Here is a 17,389-nt window from a genome sequence, read left to right on the forward strand (position 1 = left end):
TCCGAGTTGGTGCCCAATCGGTTCGAGTCCGTAATGACAATCATAATCGTCTTTGGATTCAGTGTCTGGACGAGTCGTCTGAGTAAGAAATACAGAGTAGAGTAGTTACAGAAGTATGGCGGGGTTGGATATAACTACTTTTGAAGGATTCTGCATTATTAGAATAAAGAATAGAGTAATTTGGAAAAAGCCTCCCCGCCATTTGCATCTTTGGAATCAATTGTACGGATTATATTCGGTCGAAAAAGACAAACCCCACGAATGCCAATATGCATATCTTCCAGTAGGATTCGATGTATTCCATGTGCTCCCTCTTTCTCCGGAGTCCAGCGATTCTCCGGAGCAACGGAACAGAAGCCTGTCACGCCCCGCATGGCCGAATTCGGTTGAATGGTCAGAGTTGCAGTGAGTCTGTCTCCGGAAAGAAGTCATATTGGAGGTATTGAACAGTGGTAAAATAGACTCTGGTAGTAGTCATTCATCTGACTCGCCTCATCGCCCGAGAGTGTAGAGAAGTGGTGGCCATGAACCGGTCCCCCGACCAATTCAATATAAGAAGATCCCCTCCCCAACGCTCTCCCATCCAAATTCATTTACTCCTCCCCACTGCTCTAATTCTACTTAGCATCCTTTCTGTCCCCTTTTCTTCCTCTCTTTTTCTCTTTTTACTACTCCTGTACTCTCTTCTTCCTCTACAATTTACTTCCTTTACTCTCTCTCCTCTCTTCCTTAATTCCTCTACTCAGCAACCCCGCGTTCCGGTGAGTTTATTTTACTGTCATTTCGACTCTTGGCCAATTGCTGACTTTTCTCTCGCTCGCAGTTTCTCAATTCCTCCTCTTTTCTCATTCCTCCCTAATTCACCACCGGTACCACCACAATCATGTCTGAAGGAGACGTCATGCCCCCGAAGCCAGCAGTGGTAAGCTTTAGCGTCAAGGAGGGAAAAAAAAAGGCACTGCCAGGCAGAAACTAACTTCTGCAGGTCTCCGAGGCCCACGATGTCGACACCTTTAACATTCCCAAGGCCTTTTACGACAAGCACCCCACAGGCACTCACCTTAAAGACCTCGACGAGTACAAGAAACTGCACGAAGAGTCTATCCGCAGTCCCGACACCTTCTGGGCTCGCATGGCCCGCGAGCTCCTCACCTTCGACAAGGATTTCCAAACCACCCGCTCCGGTTCCTTCGCCAACGGTGATGTTGCCTGGTTTGTTGAGGGTCGCCTGAACGCCTCTTTCAACTGTGTCGACCGTCACGCCCTTAAGGACCCCAACAAGACCGCCATCATCTACGAGGCCGACGAGCCCAGCGAGGGCCGCACCATCACATACGGAGAGCTCTTGCGTGAGGTTTCCCGCGTTGCTTGGGCTCTTAAGCAGCAGGGTGTCAAGAAGGGTGACACTGTTGCCATCTACCTTCCTATGATTCCTGAGGCTCTCATTGCGTTCCTTGCTTGCTCCCGTATTGGTGCCGTCCACTCCGTTATCTTCGCCGGTTTCTCCTCCGACTCTCTCCGTGACCGTGTCCTCGACGCTGGCTCCAAGGTCGTCATCACCGCTGACGAGGGTCGCCGTGGTGGCAAGGTCATCGGTACCAAGCGCATCGTAGACGAAGCTCTCAAGCAGTGCCCCGATGTCACTAGCGTTCTCGTCTTCAAGCGGACCGGCGCTGAGGTTCCCTGGACCGCTGGCCGTGACCTTTGGTGGCACGAGGAAGTTGAAAAATACCCCAACTACTTCCCTCCCGAGCCCGTCAACTCCGAAGACCCCCTCTTCTTGCTCTACACCTCCGGTTCTACCGGTAAGCCCAAGGGTGTCATGCACACTACCGCAGGTTACCTACTCGGTGCTGCTATGACCGGCAAGCACGTCTTTGACATCCACGACGACGACCGCTTCTTCTGCGGTGGTGACGTTGGCTGGATCACTGGCCACACCTACGTCGTCTACGCTCCTTTGCTTTTGGGATGTGCCACCGTCGTCTTCGAGAGTACCCCGGCCTACCCCAACTTCTCTCGCTACTGGGATGTCATCGAAAAATACCAGGTCACCCAGTTCTACGTTGCTCCCACCGCTCTGCGCTTGCTCAAGCGTGCTGGTGACGAGCACATCAAGCACCAGATGGAGCACTTGCGTATCCTTGGCTCCGTTGGTGAGCCCATTGCTTCAGAAGTCTGGAAATGGTACTTTGAGAAGGTTGGCAAGGAGGAGGCTCACATTTGTGACACCTACTGGCAAACTGAGACTGGCTCCCACGTCATCACTCCCTTGGGTGGTATCACCCCTACCAAGCCCGGTAGCGCCTCTCTGCCGTTCTTCGGTATCGAGCCCGCCATTATTGACCCCGTCTCGGGCGACGAAATCACTGGTAACGATGTCGAGGGTGTGCTTGCTTTCAAGCAGCCCTGGCCCTCTATGGCCCGTACCGTCTGGGGTGCCCACAAACGCTACATGGACACCTATCTGAACGTCTACAAGGGCTACTACGTAAGTTTTCCTTCTCAACTCCAGTAATTTTCACGACGCTAACTTATGCAGTTCACTGGTGACGGTGCTGGTCGTGACAAGGATGGTTACTACTGGATCCGTGGACGTGTCGATGATGTCGTCAACGTCTCTGGACACCGTCTGTCCACTGCTGAAATCGAAGCCGCCCTGATTGAGCACCCCCAGGTTGCCGAAGCTGCTGTCGTCGGTATCGCCGATGAACTCACCGGCCAGACCGTCAACGCCTTCGTCTCTCTCAAAGAAGGCAACGAGACCAACGAACAAGTCCGTAAGGACCTTGTCATGCAGGTCCGTAAGTCCATTGGACCGTTCGCCGCCCCCAAGGCCGTCTTTGTTGTCGACGATCTCCCCAAAACTCGCAGCGGTAAGATCATGCGCCGTGTCCTGCGCAAGATCCTCAGCGGCGAGGAGGACAGCCTTGGTGACACTTCGACACTGTCGGATCCTTCTGTTGTGAACAGAATCATCGACACTGTTCACGCTTCGCGGAAGTGAGCGAATTGAATTAAAAAAAATAATGTGGACGACGACTATATGCATATGCTGCTTTATATATGTGTGGGCTCTTGTCACCCCTGCTTTGTTTGATTTTCATACCTTATGATTCCCTTTTATTGCGTTAGTTGCAGATGTTTATAAATGAATTGCATAATATCATTACTTCAAAGAGTACTTCAGCCTGTAGAAAGCTTCAATTAGAAAACTAGGTCAATTTACCCCAAACCACCTCCAACCTATCCCGCACAACCCTCGCCGGCCAATAATTCAATTCCCTGCCCATATCAACAATCACATCCATCAACGTCCTCTGCAACTCATGGCAACCAACAAACCTCTCCGCGCAAATACTAACCGCAATACAAGCTGTCGTCAGCGCCGGCGCAGATTGTTTATTCGAAACTGCAATCCCACAAATTTCCAACACAGCAGCTCTCAACTTCTCATTGACATTCTCCATTTCTAGGTGTAGCGTAGGTCCTATGCGAGGAATGTATGGTGAATACGTAGCGAAGAGGATATCGAGAAGGCTGAGGCTTTGGGCTGCGACGATGTGGCAATCATCTAGATACCATATTACTGGGAAGAATGTTGGCTCTCCCGAACGGGGTTTTTGAACGTACACCGGTGAAAATGACACCGGTCTCGAACGGACCCATTTCTCCCGTAGTGACAATAGCTCGTGATATCCTGCTACACCCCCGTATCCGGGGAATGTATCATCAAAGCAATACTGAATCACCCGTGCTCCAATAATAAGCAGACGATTCGTCCAAGCTGCATCTGACGCAGGAGTCCAGACCAGATGACCCTGTGTAACGGAGAGGGATAAAGGGAGGCGAAAGGGTCGTTGCTGTGAAAACGCCATGTGGAATTCCTGCCGGAAGCCCGTCCAGAATACTGCTTGTCGGAGAGTGCCATTGGTATGAGGGTTGGAGGTAGGAGCAAGAGTGAAAGCGGTTTGCGCTTGTGCTTCAATGAAGACGTGTAGTCCGCGAGCGGCGGTTTCGGTTGGGAGGGTTACGAAGGGATCTTCAGTTATCAGTAGCGTTTAGGGGAGAAAAGGGGAAGGGAAAGGGTGGTACTGTCAAGCTCCTCATAAAATCTCAGGATAACCACTGCCGCGAGCAGATTCTCGTTCATGGACGAGTCTGGTTGAGCAGCTGAGAAGCGGAGATCTGTGATGCATTGGTTGTGGTAGTATAGCACCGCTTCTTCGTTGATCGTTATGTCATGCTTCATGTTGTATTTGCTTAGGGTAGCTGTCTGTCGAGATGTAGGCAGGGTGCTGAAATGTCTCGCTGATGCAGCTAGAATTGCATGCCGGAGAGTGAGACATTTGCGTGCTCGTTGGGGGATGGTGCTTGTGAAGCGGTTAGAGGGATCGCAGATGTCGAACTAGACATCGTTATTAGAGTGGACGGGTTATATGCTAGTGATGGAAGCTAGGCGAGTACCCATCTTGCTAGCTCTTCGATAAAGTAACGAAGAAGACATGCTTCTCTAGGGCCGATCTGGGACCAAGGTGTGTGGCTTGGCTTGAGGTCTGTGTCCGGTGATGTAGATTGAGAAAGAGATGGAGTAAGACGTGGGCTGTCATTTGAGACACGACTTGGCCGGGCAGAAGGATCCGTTGAAGTCCCAGTGAACTTGGACGTCTCGTTGATATATCTCACTAGTCCACTATTCAGCTGGTGACATGGTTATATCAAGTATATACAGGGTAAGCAAACCAGTTGAGCTTGAGCCATGGCGAAACCTCGCCCTTCGATTAATACGAATACACTCCCTCCCAAATTTCTCGCATCGAGCGCATCTAGGGCTGCTATTATCGCCTGATAACCGTTAAAAGACCACCATGGTATTCAAAGAGATCAATCAAATTACATTTGACATGATGTCCTGTCTCCCACCCATGTTAGCCTCGCAGCAAGCGACATATATTCATCACATACTTCGACAATTCTCACTGGGTCGTCTTAGCAATGATTCACTGACAGTGGCTAGCGACTTACCAGGGATTGTGTCTTGGTGGCATCGTAGTATTATACACAGATTAAGGCTGTGGAATCGCTTGTAATTCTCTTTAAAGAAGGGCATCGCCGATGTTGACGAACGGGGGGTTTTCGGCGATTTCCCCGCATTTTACTCCACGACAACTCAACGAGCAGCTGTGCTCTGTCCGGGGTATATTTCTCTTTTCAGATCTAAATTGGTGTAGCAGAGAGGAGAGATGTGATGATACTATTGAATTACGCGCCAGCTTGTCTTCTCAGCTTACTGCATAAAGTTGTGTCAGACATCTCCAAATTCCATTTGGGACGAGAATCGCCGATGGCATTCCTTTTATGGTAACCGTTCGCCGATTCTGTATCTGCTGTTGAAAGTATCCCAACAGATATCCAGCAGACACCATGTCAAAGATACCTAAGCCAGCTGTTTTGTGGAATATATATAGACCAGTAGATATCTAGACGAGATTACAACATGCCACAATTTCTTTGCTCACCTTGTTTATCGAACACAGGCGTAAGTCCACCATGTACGTCGAAATCCTAGCAGCCCTATTTCTATACCTCTTCACCTCCTATGTGATGATCCCAATAGCCACATACTACCGCGATCCCAAAGGTCTTCGCAGATATCCCAACTTTTACAAATTGTCCGGCATATCCGACCTCCCCTACATCTACGAAGCCCACAAAAGCTTCCGTTCCAGGAATCTCTACGAAGCGCACAAGAGCCACTCCGTCCTACGTGTCGGACCGAACTCGCTCTCCTACGGTGATCCGCGTGCAATCAAAGACATCTACGGCCACGGTACCACATGCATCAAGGACCGGTTTTATTCAGAAACGGGAGGGACGCATGCTCATCTCGCGGATGTGGTAGATAAGGGTCAGCATGCGCGGAAGAGAAAAGTTTTGGCTGGTGCGTATGCGCTGAAGAATCTTGAGGAGTGGGAATATAAAGTGGGTGATGTGACGAAGAGGTTGGCCAGGGCTTTTGATGAGAGGTGTACGGACCCGCTGCCTCCTGGGGGATTGCCGAAGGAGGAGGATCTGAGGGTCGATTATCGGATGTGGACGAATTTATATACCATCGCCGCGATTGCGAGTATTGGGTTGAGTGAGGATTTACGGTTTCTGGATCAAGGGTCGGATTTAGTGAAATCGGAGACTCGAGATGGGAATGTCAAGCATGTTTCTTTCCGGGAGTGTCAGTCCGCTGCTGGTCGTGTTACGTATAACTTGGTCTGGGCTTATGACTGGTACCAAACCCTGGCTCCAATCAGCAAATTGGCCTCCTCGACTTACCGTCGTCTGTGGAAGTTGAGCGACGACTGGAATGGGATCATCCTCAATCTTGGAACAACTCGACTCAAGCGACACCTAGCTGGAGAGAAGCTGGGTGATTTCTTCGCCGCCATGATGGAGGATAAGGATGGCAAACCACATAACCTGGAATGGGGCGAGATTCTGGCTGAAATCAGCATCATGATGAACGCTGGATCTGATACCACTGCCATCTCGCTACGGAATGTCATGTTCTTTCTGTTGAAGAACCCGCAGTGCATGGAGAAGCTTCGTGCTGAGGTTGACGCCGTCCTCGACGAAGATGAAGTTGTTGCGCCCTATGCCAAAGTTAAGCACCTTCCGTACCTCCGCGCTTGTTTGGATGAAAGCCTCCGCATGCTGCCACCGGTAATCTTCGCGCTTCCCCGTCGAACACCTCCAAGAGGCACAACCATCTTAGGCGATTATATCCCTGGCGACACCTCAGTCAGCATGTCAGCATACGTGACTCACCACAACGAATCCATCTTCAAAGACCATAATGCCTACAGACCAGAGCGCTGGCTTGGTGAAGCTGGGAAAACCCTGCAGCCGTATTTCATCCCGTTTAGCACTGGGGCGAGGGGGTGCATTGGTCGGAATATTAGCTATCTTGAGCAGACTGTACTTTTGGCGTCATTGGTGCATCGATTCGAGTTTGCTTTGCCGGGCCCTGAGTGGGATCCTCCTGTTCCGGAGACAACTAATTTGAACCCGGGACCGATGCCATTGAAGATTTGGAAAAGGCAGAGGCAGAGCGTGTGATAAACTCCGTAGGCTTCCCCGGAAACGGAGCAGAGGAATCCGTGGAGAGGAGAGGCCTGACAAGACATAGTCGCATATATACAAGCACTCGAGGTTTTTCCGATTCATTTTCAATTCTTTCCATAATTCTAGCTAGTTCTACTTCAGTTTCCATAAACAGTTAGTTGCTGTAGCGGCAAAAAACCACGTGACCCATACATCTGTGGCTGCACTTTTGGTCTGTTCCGCCACCCGCGGCTGTTTCTCTGCCCGACTCCCGCGAGCGTCTCTTCTCTCTCTTCCACATCTTCCCCTTCTGGCGGCGTTCGCGTCTTCGTTGCGGCAACGTTTTCTCTTTTCTACTAACCAGCAGCTCTGGTTATTTCTCTTTCGCATCGGCGCATTCTGATATCGCTTTGAGTCAGCCTGCGTTGCTCTTTATCTGAGTGCGAAAGGGGAAGGGGACTGAAAAAACAGAACTGAAGTTTTTGCGCGTCATCTCGACTTGTACAGCTTCAATCTCTGACGACACCTCTATCCTCTCGGTTTTCTTTCGCAGACTTATCTTCTACTTTTATTCTTCAAATCCTTGCGTATCTCTTATTAGTACTACTTCATTTAATATCGCGCCGCGTTCTCTCGAACCTGCGAACGGATGAATCCATAATCTGAACGAACAACCACGACGAAGCAAACATGTCTTTCGGATTCGGAGGATTCGGTCAGAATAACCAGAGCTCCGGCTTTGGCACGGGCTCAGGATTCGGAGGAACGAGTACCGGTGGAGGTAGGTTTCTTCACTTGCTGCGTGACCCCATCCATTCACTTCCCATTTTGCCCCCTCTGTTTTCTTCCTATTTGCGCGCTCCTTGAGACACGTCCAAAATATACGCTGGTGCTCCTTGATGTCGCATCCGCCACAGTCCGCAGCCGCCGCTCCAACAGTTACAGCAAAAGACAACGATTTACATCCTTAAAGCGCGGAATGGAATTCCTTCGACACAGAGCAACACAGAGCGACATAACGACATTCAAAAATAAACAAGAAAATAAGGTTCATGACAGTCTCTGACCGCATCATCCCCGTTATCTAGGCTTTGGATCATCCACATCGTCTCCGTTTGGTGGTGGCGGTACTACTGGTAGCACCGGCGGTGGCCTTTTTGGGAATACCTCCAGTAGCTTCGGTTCCGGTGGTGGTATGTGCTTTCTGACTACACCCTCATGAGCTTAACGACTCTTTCGACGGATTTTTGTGGCATGGACTCTCTGAGTGGCGCCTTACGATTGCTATCTCCATACTCGATGTCCTTCCGGAGAAGCTGACATCTCCAAAATTTTCTGGATTTTGGAATCCCTACATCATGACCAACAGAACGACTGGATAAACCACCGGGGATCTGTGTCCAAGGATCCGCTTTTCTTTATTTTCATTTTTGAAGTAGCAAACATTGCACATCTCCGATACTGACATGTCATTTCTCTGCAGGATTTGGTGCGCAAAATCAATCCAACTCACTATTCGGAAGCCAAAATCGCACTAGTGGCTTCGGCACGGGCACGGGCACGGGAACCTCGTCCGGTGGAGGCCTCTTTGGCAGTGGTACCTCTACCACTGGAGGTGCTGGGTTTGGTGGCAGCGGCGGTGGCTTCGGATCGAGCAACACTGGCGGTGGTTTCGGCAGCTCCGGTGGTGGGCTCGGAAGTTCAGGTGGTGGGCTATTTGGTAACAAGACCGGCGGAGGCTTTGGTACCGGAACAAACGGATTTGGCACAGGCGGCGGTGGGTTTGGAGCAGCAGCAGGGGGCGCCACTGGTGGTTTTGGTGGTGGAACAGGAACTGCCTTCAACCAACCCGTTCCTCCATCCGATGGTACTGCCAGCACCCCATTCAGCCCTTTCACCGAGAAGGACAACAGTTCCAACGTGACCAACCACTACCAAAGCATTTCGTTCATGCAACCCTACAACAAGTATTCCTTTGAGGAATTGCGATTGGGTGATTATAACGGTGGCCGTCGATTCGGAAATGGAAGTGGTCAAGCCGGTGCTTTCGGTACTTCTGCGTTTGGAGGATCCGGCTTTGGCGTACAGCCCACGCAACCCACACAACCCACAGGAGGCTTTGGCAACACCGCTGCCTCGCCATTCGGCACTGGTACCAGCGCTCCTGCATTTGGTACCCAGACCCAGACCGCCGGTGGCTTTGGAAATACGGGCAGTTCCCTGTTCGGCGGCCAACAACAAAAGCCCGCAACGTCTCTGTTTGGAGGAGGCACCACTACCGGAACTTCCCAGCCAAGCATGTTTGGCAACAACACTTCTACTACTGGTGGTTTCGGAAGCACCGCAGGAGCTGGTACCGGCGGCTTCGGCACCGGCACCGGCACTGGCAGCTCGCTGTTTGGCAATAACAACCAACAGCAACAACAAAGTAAGCCGTTATTTGGCGCCGGGGCCACTGGAGCCACTGGAACTGGCACTGGCACTGGAACTGGATTCGGCTTCGGTAACCAGCAAACTACTTCAGCCAGCCCGTTTGGAGGCACTCCGGCTACAGCCTCGCCATTTGGCGGCACCCAGCAGACTGGGACCAGTGCCTTTGGCGGCGGCGGCGGTTTTGGCGGTCAGAATCAGACTCAGAACAAGGGAGGGTTGTTTGGCGGTGGTGCTGGTGGCTTCGGCACGGGCACTCAACAGCAACCATCCACCGGTGGCGGTGGTCTCTTCGGAGGAGCCGCTGGTGGTACGACAGGTTCATCCCTCTTTGGGCAGAACAACCAACAAAACCAACAGCAAAATACCGGTAGTTCGCTTTTCGGAGGTGGAACTCAGCAAACTGGAACTGGAGGCGGCCTTTTTGGGGGCGGCGCCCAACAACAACAACAACAGAAGCCGGGCCTCTTCGGCTCGTCGACTACGGGCACGGGTACCGGCGCTAGCCCATTCGGGGGCGGGGGCTTTGGTAGCACCCAAACCCAGCCAACTGGAACTAGCAGTTTGTTTGGTGGTGGTGCTGCCCAGAACCAACAGCAACAACAGAAGCCAAGTCTGTTTGGTAACACCGGCACGGGCAGTTCCTTGTTCGGCGGCGGTGGCCAGACCACAGCCCCCCAGGGTACTGGCACTTCGTTGTTTGGTAATACCCAGAGCCAGCAGCCCCAGACGGGAGGATTGGGGAGCAGTCTGTTTGGTGGCTCCCAGCAATCTCAACAACCGCAGCCGCAGCAACCAGCGCCAGGTAGTTTGCAGGCTTCCCTTTTCGATGGCAACCCCTACGGGAACCAATCAATCTTCTCTGGCCTGCCTGGGCCAAGCGCCCCAAGCCCCGGTCCCCTGGCCACACCTTTGTCCTCCTCTATGAAGCAAAAGCAACGAACCCCTCTGCCTGTTCACAAGATCACTCCAAGTGCTTCAACACGTCTTGCCACGCCGCCAAAGCGAGGATATGGTTTCTCCTATTCCACTTACGGGTCGCCCTCTAGTTTCACGAACACACCGAACGGTCTTGGAGGCAGCCTGATTGGCGGTAGTAGCATGCGCGGAAGTCTCAATGGCGGTGGCTTCAACCGCAGCTTCAGCAAGAGCTTCTCCACTACCAACCTGCGCAAGAGCTTTGACCCCGATACGGACAGCGTCTTGTCTCCTGGTGCTCTTTCCTCTGGCACCAACCGTCTCTCCAGTGGTGGTCTTAAGCGACTTACCATTGACCGCAGCTTGAGAAACGACCTCTTCGCTCGCCCCACTAGCACGTCGCCTACCCCCATTACCAATGGTGAGGATTCCGCCCAACCAACCGACAAGGGCAAGAAGAGAGTTAGTTTCGATTCTGCAGTCTCCAAGACCCCCGATGGTTCTGACGGTCAGCTGGTTGCGGCGGAGGTTGAAAGCGCAGAGCCGACTCCCGAGGAGCTTGGTTTCCTGCGCTCCGTCCGCAAGAGTGGCAGCACGAACGGAATCAGCAGTTGCAAGTCGTCGTTTGATGGCGCAGAATCTGCCAAAGAACTCCCTGCCGTCCCAGAGGATGCAGAGCAATCCGTCACGACGAATGGTGAGACCAGACTTCCATTTACCCCCGGTGCAGACCCTAAACCCGGTGATTACTGGATGAAGCCTTCTCGTGCTGAGCTCAGCAAATTGCCCCGTGAGCAGCTGAAGAGCTTTGTGGGTCTCATTGTCGGACGCCAACGCTGTGGTCAAGTGATCTTCGATGAACCCGTTGACTTAACAACCGTCGACCTTGACCAAATTTTTGGAGGTCTTGTGGAGATTAACGTGAGAAAGATCACGGTGTACCCTGATGAGGCTATCAAGCCCCCGATGGGCAAAGGTCTTAATGTCCCGTCGACTCTCCGGATTGAGAACTCCTGGCCTCGTGGCCGTGACAGGAAATCGCCGTCTCCCGTGACTAGTGGCCCCCTCTTCGAGAGGCACATTGACCGTTTGAAGAAGGTCGTGAATGCCGACTTCGTTGACTACGAGACAGAGACTGGAACATGGGTTTTCCGGGTGCCTCACTACACTACCTATGGCCTCGATTATGATAGCGAGGATGAAGAAGAAGCAGGTGAGGGCCTCAACCAAAGCACTGTTAGTAGTGCGGCTCCTGACACTCCGACTCCGAAGGCTCCGACAACCGTCAATTTCGATCAAACAGTGACATCCACCTTCTCTACTGATGACTCGTTTGTTGGTTCCGTGGCCGGGGTCGACGATGACACATTCGATTTCAAGAAGCGTAGGATGGTTCCCGGAGCGTTCGGCGTTCAGGAGATGGAGGTGGAGGAAGAACAACAATCGGCCGATGGCGAAGAAGAGGGTTCTTTTTTAGGGGAAAGCTCCACGGGTTCAACAACTGAGCAAGAAGGAGGCTATGAAGAAGATGCCACCGTGAGCCAGCAGCCTGGCGAATCAGAAGTTGAATTGGATGAGGATCAGGAAATGGACATGGCGGGCGCCTTTCCGAGCCTTCGTCCCACCGTGGAGCGCCAGGTTTCTCCAAGCACCGACAGCTACATGGAGAACCAGCCCTCGCTTAAGCCTTGGAACACGCCGGCCAAGGCTCGTCTTGATCTGAGTGGTGATTGGGCTGAGCAGCTGCAACGAACAATCAGCCCTAGGAAGCAGAATCGTGATGCACTCCGTGAGATTCAAGGAAATGCTTTCAATGACCGACCATTGCACGACACTACTCCCACCAAGAAGTCAACCGCGGAGGTCCAATCGAAGGGATTTGCGACCAGCATTGATTTGATGAATTCTTTGTTCCAGCAGCCACGAAAGCAACAAACTCAGTCTCCTCTGAAGGTTCACAATGTACAACATACTGGTGTTGAGGTTTGATTCCCCCCTCTTTTTTCTTTCGTTTCATTTGCGATTTGTTATCTTTGCACGTTGCTGTAACAATATGATGTATTTAAGTTGGATGACATTATATACACTTCAGATAGTTGAATCATAAGCTAAACTGTTCTTCTTTCTTTTAGTGGCCTTATCACAAGCAACCAAAGACCTTTGCTGGTGAATCGAACGAGCTGAGTCGCGACGATATTGCCTTCCATCACTCATTCAAGCCGCGGTGGGGTCCGATGGATTCCCTTATTACGGTCAAGAACGAGATGAAGGATACTCAGGCTGAGGATGAACGATGGGAGCAGGGAATCCCCATTACTAGCGAGAACAGAGACATCATTGTCTTGGCCTACAACAAGGCTCCAGAGGTAAGTCTATTAGCACTTTGGCTATAGTTCACCGCTGACAGTACACAGTCTAGTGAAATGCTTGACGCACAAAAGCAGCAGTCAACTATCAATCGTGTTGATGGTATTCCCTTTGCCCGTCTACCTCAGGCTGATTTCCGACGCTTCACCCAAATTTCCTCCGTCTCGGCACAATCCGATAGCGAGCGACTTGTCTGGCAACTGGCCAACGTTCTGTTCAACGACGACATCGAGGATGACCTCTCTGCAACAGTCCCCGTTCAACTTCGGTCCAAGTATGTGGCCCGCATTAAGAAAGATCGACTTAGCCGCTTGTGGGAAGGACTTGTTAGCCAGAAGCTTGTGCGTGATTTGGAACGTGCTTCTTCGCCGGAGGAGCGTGCTGTGTATTTGCTGAGCGCGCACAGAATTGACGAGGCTTGCAAGGTTCTGATGGCGAGTCAGAATCTCCGCCTGGCCACCTTGGTTGCGCAGATCGGCCGTGATCCTACGACTCGTGCGGATATGGCTCAACAGGTTGACATGTGGCGCCAGCACAACGTGTACTCGGAGATGAGTGAGCCTGTCCGTGCGCTTTACGAGCTGCTTGCTGGTAATGCTCTTCGCAGCGAGGGTAAATCGAACGGTGCTCTGGAGGACCGTGCTTCTACGTTTACGGTTACCGAGCGGTTTGAACTGGATTGGTTCCAGGCGTTTGGTCTCCGTCTTTGGTACTCCATCACTGATGATGAGCCCCTCGAGGTTGCTGTGTCCAAATTCCTTGACGAATTGAGCGTCGGGGGCGAGCCTGCTCACCCGTGCCCCTCTTATTTCGATGATGCCGGAGTGATCCACACAACGTCTGATTCGCTTGGTCGAGAATCTCCGCTCTGGGTTCTAATCAAGGTCTACTCTGTACTCACTGGCACTACAAAGGGTGACAGTCTTGCTGCACTCGAATTCCCCGCTGTTCTCCTGCCCGAGTCTGTCTCGGGAGACCGGTTGTCCAACCGCCTGTCATTCCAGCTGTACCAACTGCTCACAGCCGCAGTGGGGCAGAACCAACATTTCAAAGCCAACACTACTCGAGCAGATCAGTTGGTCTGGGACTACGCGTGGGAACTTAGCGTCGGCGGTCAATTAGAGAACGCCATTTTTGTCCTTCTGCACCTTTCTCGGCCATCTGACCGCGAGCGTACCATCAAGGAAACGCTCGCACGATTCGCCCCGCAACTCCCTGAACCTGTTACAGCAGATGGTTCTCTAGATGCTGCCTGGCAGTACCTCTCCAATGAGCTGCAGATCCCTGAGGCTTGGATTTGGGTTGCCAAGGCATTGTGTGCTCGTGACGCCGGCGACGCTGCTCGGGAAGTCGATTGTCTGATTCGCGGCAAGAACTGGAACGATGCACACGCGACTTTCTGTCGTATCGTAGGTCCTACTGCGGTCATTGAAGGTGATTACGCGACGCTGGAGGCCTTGATTTCTGGCTTTGGCGATGGACCGGAACGTAAGGTCAGAGGATGGGCTAGTGGTGGTGGTGTTTACGAAGACTTCCTGCGTATTGCCACAGCCAAGGGTGGAAAGCGTGATCCAGCTCGGTTGAACCGTCTGGTGAATGCGTTGATTACGATGGGTGAGAAGGTTGGAAAGGGATCGAGTGTTGAGGGATTAGAAGAACGGGTTGCATTCAAGGAGATGAGCCGTGCTGTTGCCGTGTGGACTGCCCAGGAGGATGCGAATGTGAGTGCCTTTCCCCTGGAAACCAGCTTTTATGATAATGTTACTGACGAGTTTCAGGCTGTCGAATTGTCTTCCGTTCTCAGCCTGCCACTTACTGGCGATGCTCGCGTTATGCAAACCGCAGACATGAGTCGTCGGTATTACAGCATGATCATGGCCGGTGGCTATTAGAAAGGAAAATTCTACAAAAAATAAAGACAGGAGGAAGATGGGAATAGAGAAGACATTTGTATTATGAAAATGTTTGCTTATTACTTCTTGTGTATTAGGGCGAGCGACGATGACTTGTGTGTAATCGATATGATTTTGTTTTTCCTTTCTGGTGCTTTAGGTCTAGATAGACAATGATAATTGAATACTAACATGATCTCACCCTCCCATCATCCACTGCTCGCGTCTAGATCCCCACTGCCTGTCCAGGCTCCCCATCCCGGTACCGGGAAATTTCTCATTGGCACCTTCCTTAAAGAGTCATGCCGGTACCGGGAAGCGTATGTATACAGAGCCATCTTCGCATTACACAGCATGTGAAAACGCTTCTTTTCTTACGCATCACAGAATCCTATTCTCTTCTTTTCCTGCGTTGCATCACTGATATTCAGCGTTTAGCGTTCGTCTTCATCTCCAACGCTTCTATTCGCCTGGTCTAAGAGTCATCTTGCCGGACAACGCCTCGAATCGTCTATTCTCGGAGGTTACGGTAGGTGGATATCCTTGACTTCGTCTAGGTTTCCGTGTTCCCTTAGTCTTGCCCTTCCTGACTGACGGTGTTTCCCCTCCAGATACGCTAATGGGAGCAACGATGGAGAACGAAAGGCGTAAAGAGTCAGAGAGTACAATGACCTCGCTATCTACCTCTCACACAGCCAAGGACACCACCCCAGATGTCATCGAATGCAAAAACGATGGCGGATCGAGCCAGGACCACCGTGGAAATGACAATAATGGCAAATGTGATGGCGGCCAGGCAGGCAAAGACCCCTCAACCCTCGAAGCACAGCCAGCAGATGAACAAGGACCAGTTCATTCAGCCTTTACCAAGAATGAGAAACGCTTTATTATCACAATGATCTCCATGGCTTCCTTTTTCTCGCCTCTGTCCGGCCAGATCTATTACCCTGTCATGCCAACCCTTGTCCGCAACTACCATCTGACCACGGCTCTCGTTAATCTTACGGTGACGACATACATGATTCTACAGGGCCTGGCACCGAGTTTTATGGGTACGTTTGCGGATTCAGGTGGTCGACGGCCGGCCTACATACTGGCGTTTGTCATCTACACCGCGGCGAATATAGGTCTAGCAGTGCAGGATAGCTTTGCAGCACTACTTGTACTGCGTTGCCTTCAGAGTGCGGGAAGTAGTGGTACAGTGTCATTTGGATACGGTGTTGTGTCAGATATTGCTACCCCATCTGAACGAGGCCGGTTCGTTGGCCCCATGGCGGCAGGTGTCATGGTAGCACCAGCCCTAGGCCCTGTTATCGGAGGTATCCTGGCAAAGTTTCTCGGCTGGCGCAGCGTATTCTGGTTTTTGGTGATTATCAGTGGTGGATATCTAGTCGTCTTCACCATCACGATGCCAGAAACCGCGCGCAGGATCGTCGGGAACGGCAGCGTACCCCCGAAAGAGTGGTGGAGGATGTCATTGATCCAGTACCTTGCTGAACGTCGTCGAGTGAAGAAAATGTCGAGTGAAGAGCGAGAGGAACATGAAGCACAGCAGCTGGCGCTGAGCAACAGTGCGAGTCATACTAGGAAACTTAGGTTCCCGAATCCGTTGGAAACGTTTGCGATTCTGCTGGAGAAAGATGCGTTGATTATCATCTCATTTATTGGGACAGTGATGTTCGCGAATATTGCGCTGTTGACCAGCACACCCAATATTTTCACAAAAATATATGGGTTCAATGATCTTCAGATTGGTTTGTGTTTTCTGTGAGTCCCCTTCCCTCTCCAAACACTTTCAACGCTAACAGAGACAGTCCCCTCGGAATTAGCGCCTGTCTTGCCGCCATCCTCAACGGCAGACTCCTCGATTGGAACTACCGCCGTACAGCAACCCGCCTGGGCTTTTCCATCGACCGCAAAAAAGGTGATGACATCCGCACTTTCCCCATCGAAAAGACCCGCCTCCAGACCTTCTTTCCGTTAATGTCGGTTGGTATCCTCACTTACCTCCCCTATGGTTGGGTTCTACAAAAGCGTGCACCGCTCGTGGCGCCTCTTATCCTCCAGTTCATCATCGGGTTCTGCTTTGTTGCTGCGCTTAACACACTCAACACTTTGATAGTGGATCTGTTCCCGGATCGGTCTGCCACTGCGTCTGCAGCAAATAATCTGGTTAGGTGCTGGTTGGGAGCTGTGGGAGCGGCGTTAATTGATCAGATGCTTAGAGGAATGGGTGGGGGATGGTGCTTTACGTTTCTGGGGCTAGTTATGGCAGTTGGGCTGGGGTTTGTGTTGTTGGAAGGGAAGTATGGGATGGAGTGGCGGGAGCAGAGGCATGTGAAGATGGAGAGGAAGGAGGAGAAAGAGAGGAAGGAAGAGGAGAAGAAGCAGGAGGAATAAATGAAGGGCCAGGAGGGGGGACAGGAACAGCAGCAAAATGGGACTGTTTCTGGCACTGGTAATTCGTAGAAGGGTGTTATGTTTTGGATGGCTTAATGATGATACGTTATTTGATGATTTGGATGTTTATAGACACTAATGATCAATTTACCAGAAAGTTTTCAAAGTGCTTGGACTTTCCCTTTGCGTTCCGAGTTCAGGTTGCGAGGCTGCAGCTAACGCTGGGGTTGAGGCTCTAAGGGATGATGGGCTTGGACGGGGCAAGGTTGTGACTCTAAATGGCATTG

At 51.6% G+C, this 17,389-nt stretch overlaps 5 protein-coding genes across 5 annotated transcripts; 4 read left to right on the forward strand and 1 right to left on the reverse strand.

Annotated features, from left to right (window-relative positions):
• Positions 1–883: 883 nt before the first annotated feature.
• Positions 884–3,007, forward strand: EURHEDRAFT_373705 (acetate--CoA ligase; the record flags this gene model as incomplete). Its single annotated transcript, XM_040778562.1, has 3 exons — positions 884–922; positions 986–2,491; positions 2,543–3,007. 3 exons carry the CDS (start codon positions 884–886, stop codon positions 3,005–3,007), a joined length of 2,010 nt encoding a protein of 669 aa, XP_040643483.1.
• Positions 3,008–3,188: 181 nt separating this feature from the next.
• On the reverse strand, positions 3,189–5,228 carry EURHEDRAFT_469479 (Zn(II)2Cys6 transcription factor). Its single transcript, XM_040785285.1, has 7 exons — positions 5,026–5,228; positions 4,966–4,979; positions 4,898–4,912; positions 4,744–4,845; positions 4,468–4,685; positions 4,096–4,408; positions 3,189–4,042 (listed from the first exon to the last, which is right to left on the reverse strand). Exons 1-7 carry the CDS (start codon positions 5,046–5,048, stop codon positions 3,216–3,218), a joined length of 1,512 nt encoding a protein of 503 aa, XP_040643484.1. The 5' UTR covers positions 5,049–5,228; the 3' UTR covers positions 3,189–3,215.
• Positions 5,229–5,324: 96 nt separating this feature from the next.
• On the forward strand, positions 5,325–7,203 carry EURHEDRAFT_469482 (cytochrome P450). Its single transcript, XM_040785286.1, has one exon. It carries the CDS (start codon positions 5,551–5,553, stop codon positions 7,108–7,110), a length of 1,560 nt encoding a protein of 519 aa, XP_040643485.1. The 5' UTR covers positions 5,325–5,550; the 3' UTR covers positions 7,111–7,203.
• A 582-nt stretch (positions 7,204–7,785) lies between these two features.
• On the forward strand, positions 7,786–14,702 carry EURHEDRAFT_373708 (nucleoporin family protein; the record flags this gene model as incomplete). The annotated part of the gene is made up of 6 exons (XM_040778563.1): positions 7,786–7,876; positions 8,184–8,288; positions 8,579–12,426; positions 12,576–12,809; positions 12,858–14,531; positions 14,589–14,702. 6 exons carry the CDS (start codon positions 7,786–7,788, stop codon positions 14,700–14,702), a joined length of 6,066 nt encoding a protein of 2,021 aa, XP_040643486.1.
• A 473-nt stretch (positions 14,703–15,175) lies between these two features.
• On the forward strand, positions 15,176–17,194 carry EURHEDRAFT_469489 (putative MFS transporter). The gene is made up of 3 exons (XM_040785287.1): positions 15,176–15,231; positions 15,314–16,469; positions 16,517–17,194. Exons 2-3 carry the CDS (start codon positions 15,322–15,324, stop codon positions 17,100–17,102), a joined length of 1,734 nt encoding a protein of 577 aa, XP_040643487.1. The 5' UTR covers positions 15,176–15,231; positions 15,314–15,321; the 3' UTR covers positions 17,103–17,194.
• The last annotated feature ends 195 nt before the right edge of the window (positions 17,195–17,389 follow it).

The sequence above is a fragment of the Aspergillus ruber genome (assembly GCF_000600275.1).
Source record: "Aspergillus ruber CBS 135680 unplaced genomic scaffold scaffold00001, whole genome shotgun sequence".
Classification (NCBI taxonomy): Eukaryota; Fungi; Ascomycota; class Eurotiomycetes; order Eurotiales; family Aspergillaceae; genus Aspergillus; species Aspergillus ruber.

Excerpts from the sequence above, each read along its gene's own strand:
- EURHEDRAFT_469479 (XM_040785285.1), bottom strand. The coding sequence starts at position 5,048 with ATGCCACCAAGACACAATCCCTG. Across the intron at positions 4,409-4,467 it reads TCGAAGAGCTAGCAAGATGG|TTCGACATCTGCGATCCCTC; the intron begins GTACTCGCCTAG and ends AACGATGTCTAG. Across the intron at positions 4,043-4,095 it reads ATTTTATGAGGAGCTTGACA|ATCCCTTCGTAACCCTCCCA; the intron begins GTACCACCCTTT and ends TGATAACTGAAG.
- EURHEDRAFT_469482 (XM_040785286.1), top strand. The coding sequence starts at position 5,551 with ATGTACGTCGAAATCCTAGCAGCCCTATTTCTATACCTCTTCACCTCC.
- EURHEDRAFT_469489 (XM_040785287.1), top strand. The coding sequence starts at position 15,322 with ATGGGAGCAACGATGGAGAACGAAAGGCGTAAAGAGTCAGAGAGTACA. Across the intron at positions 16,470-16,516 it reads CAGATTGGTTTGTGTTTTCT|TCCCCTCGGAATTAGCGCCT; the intron begins GTGAGTCCCCTT and ends TAACAGAGACAG.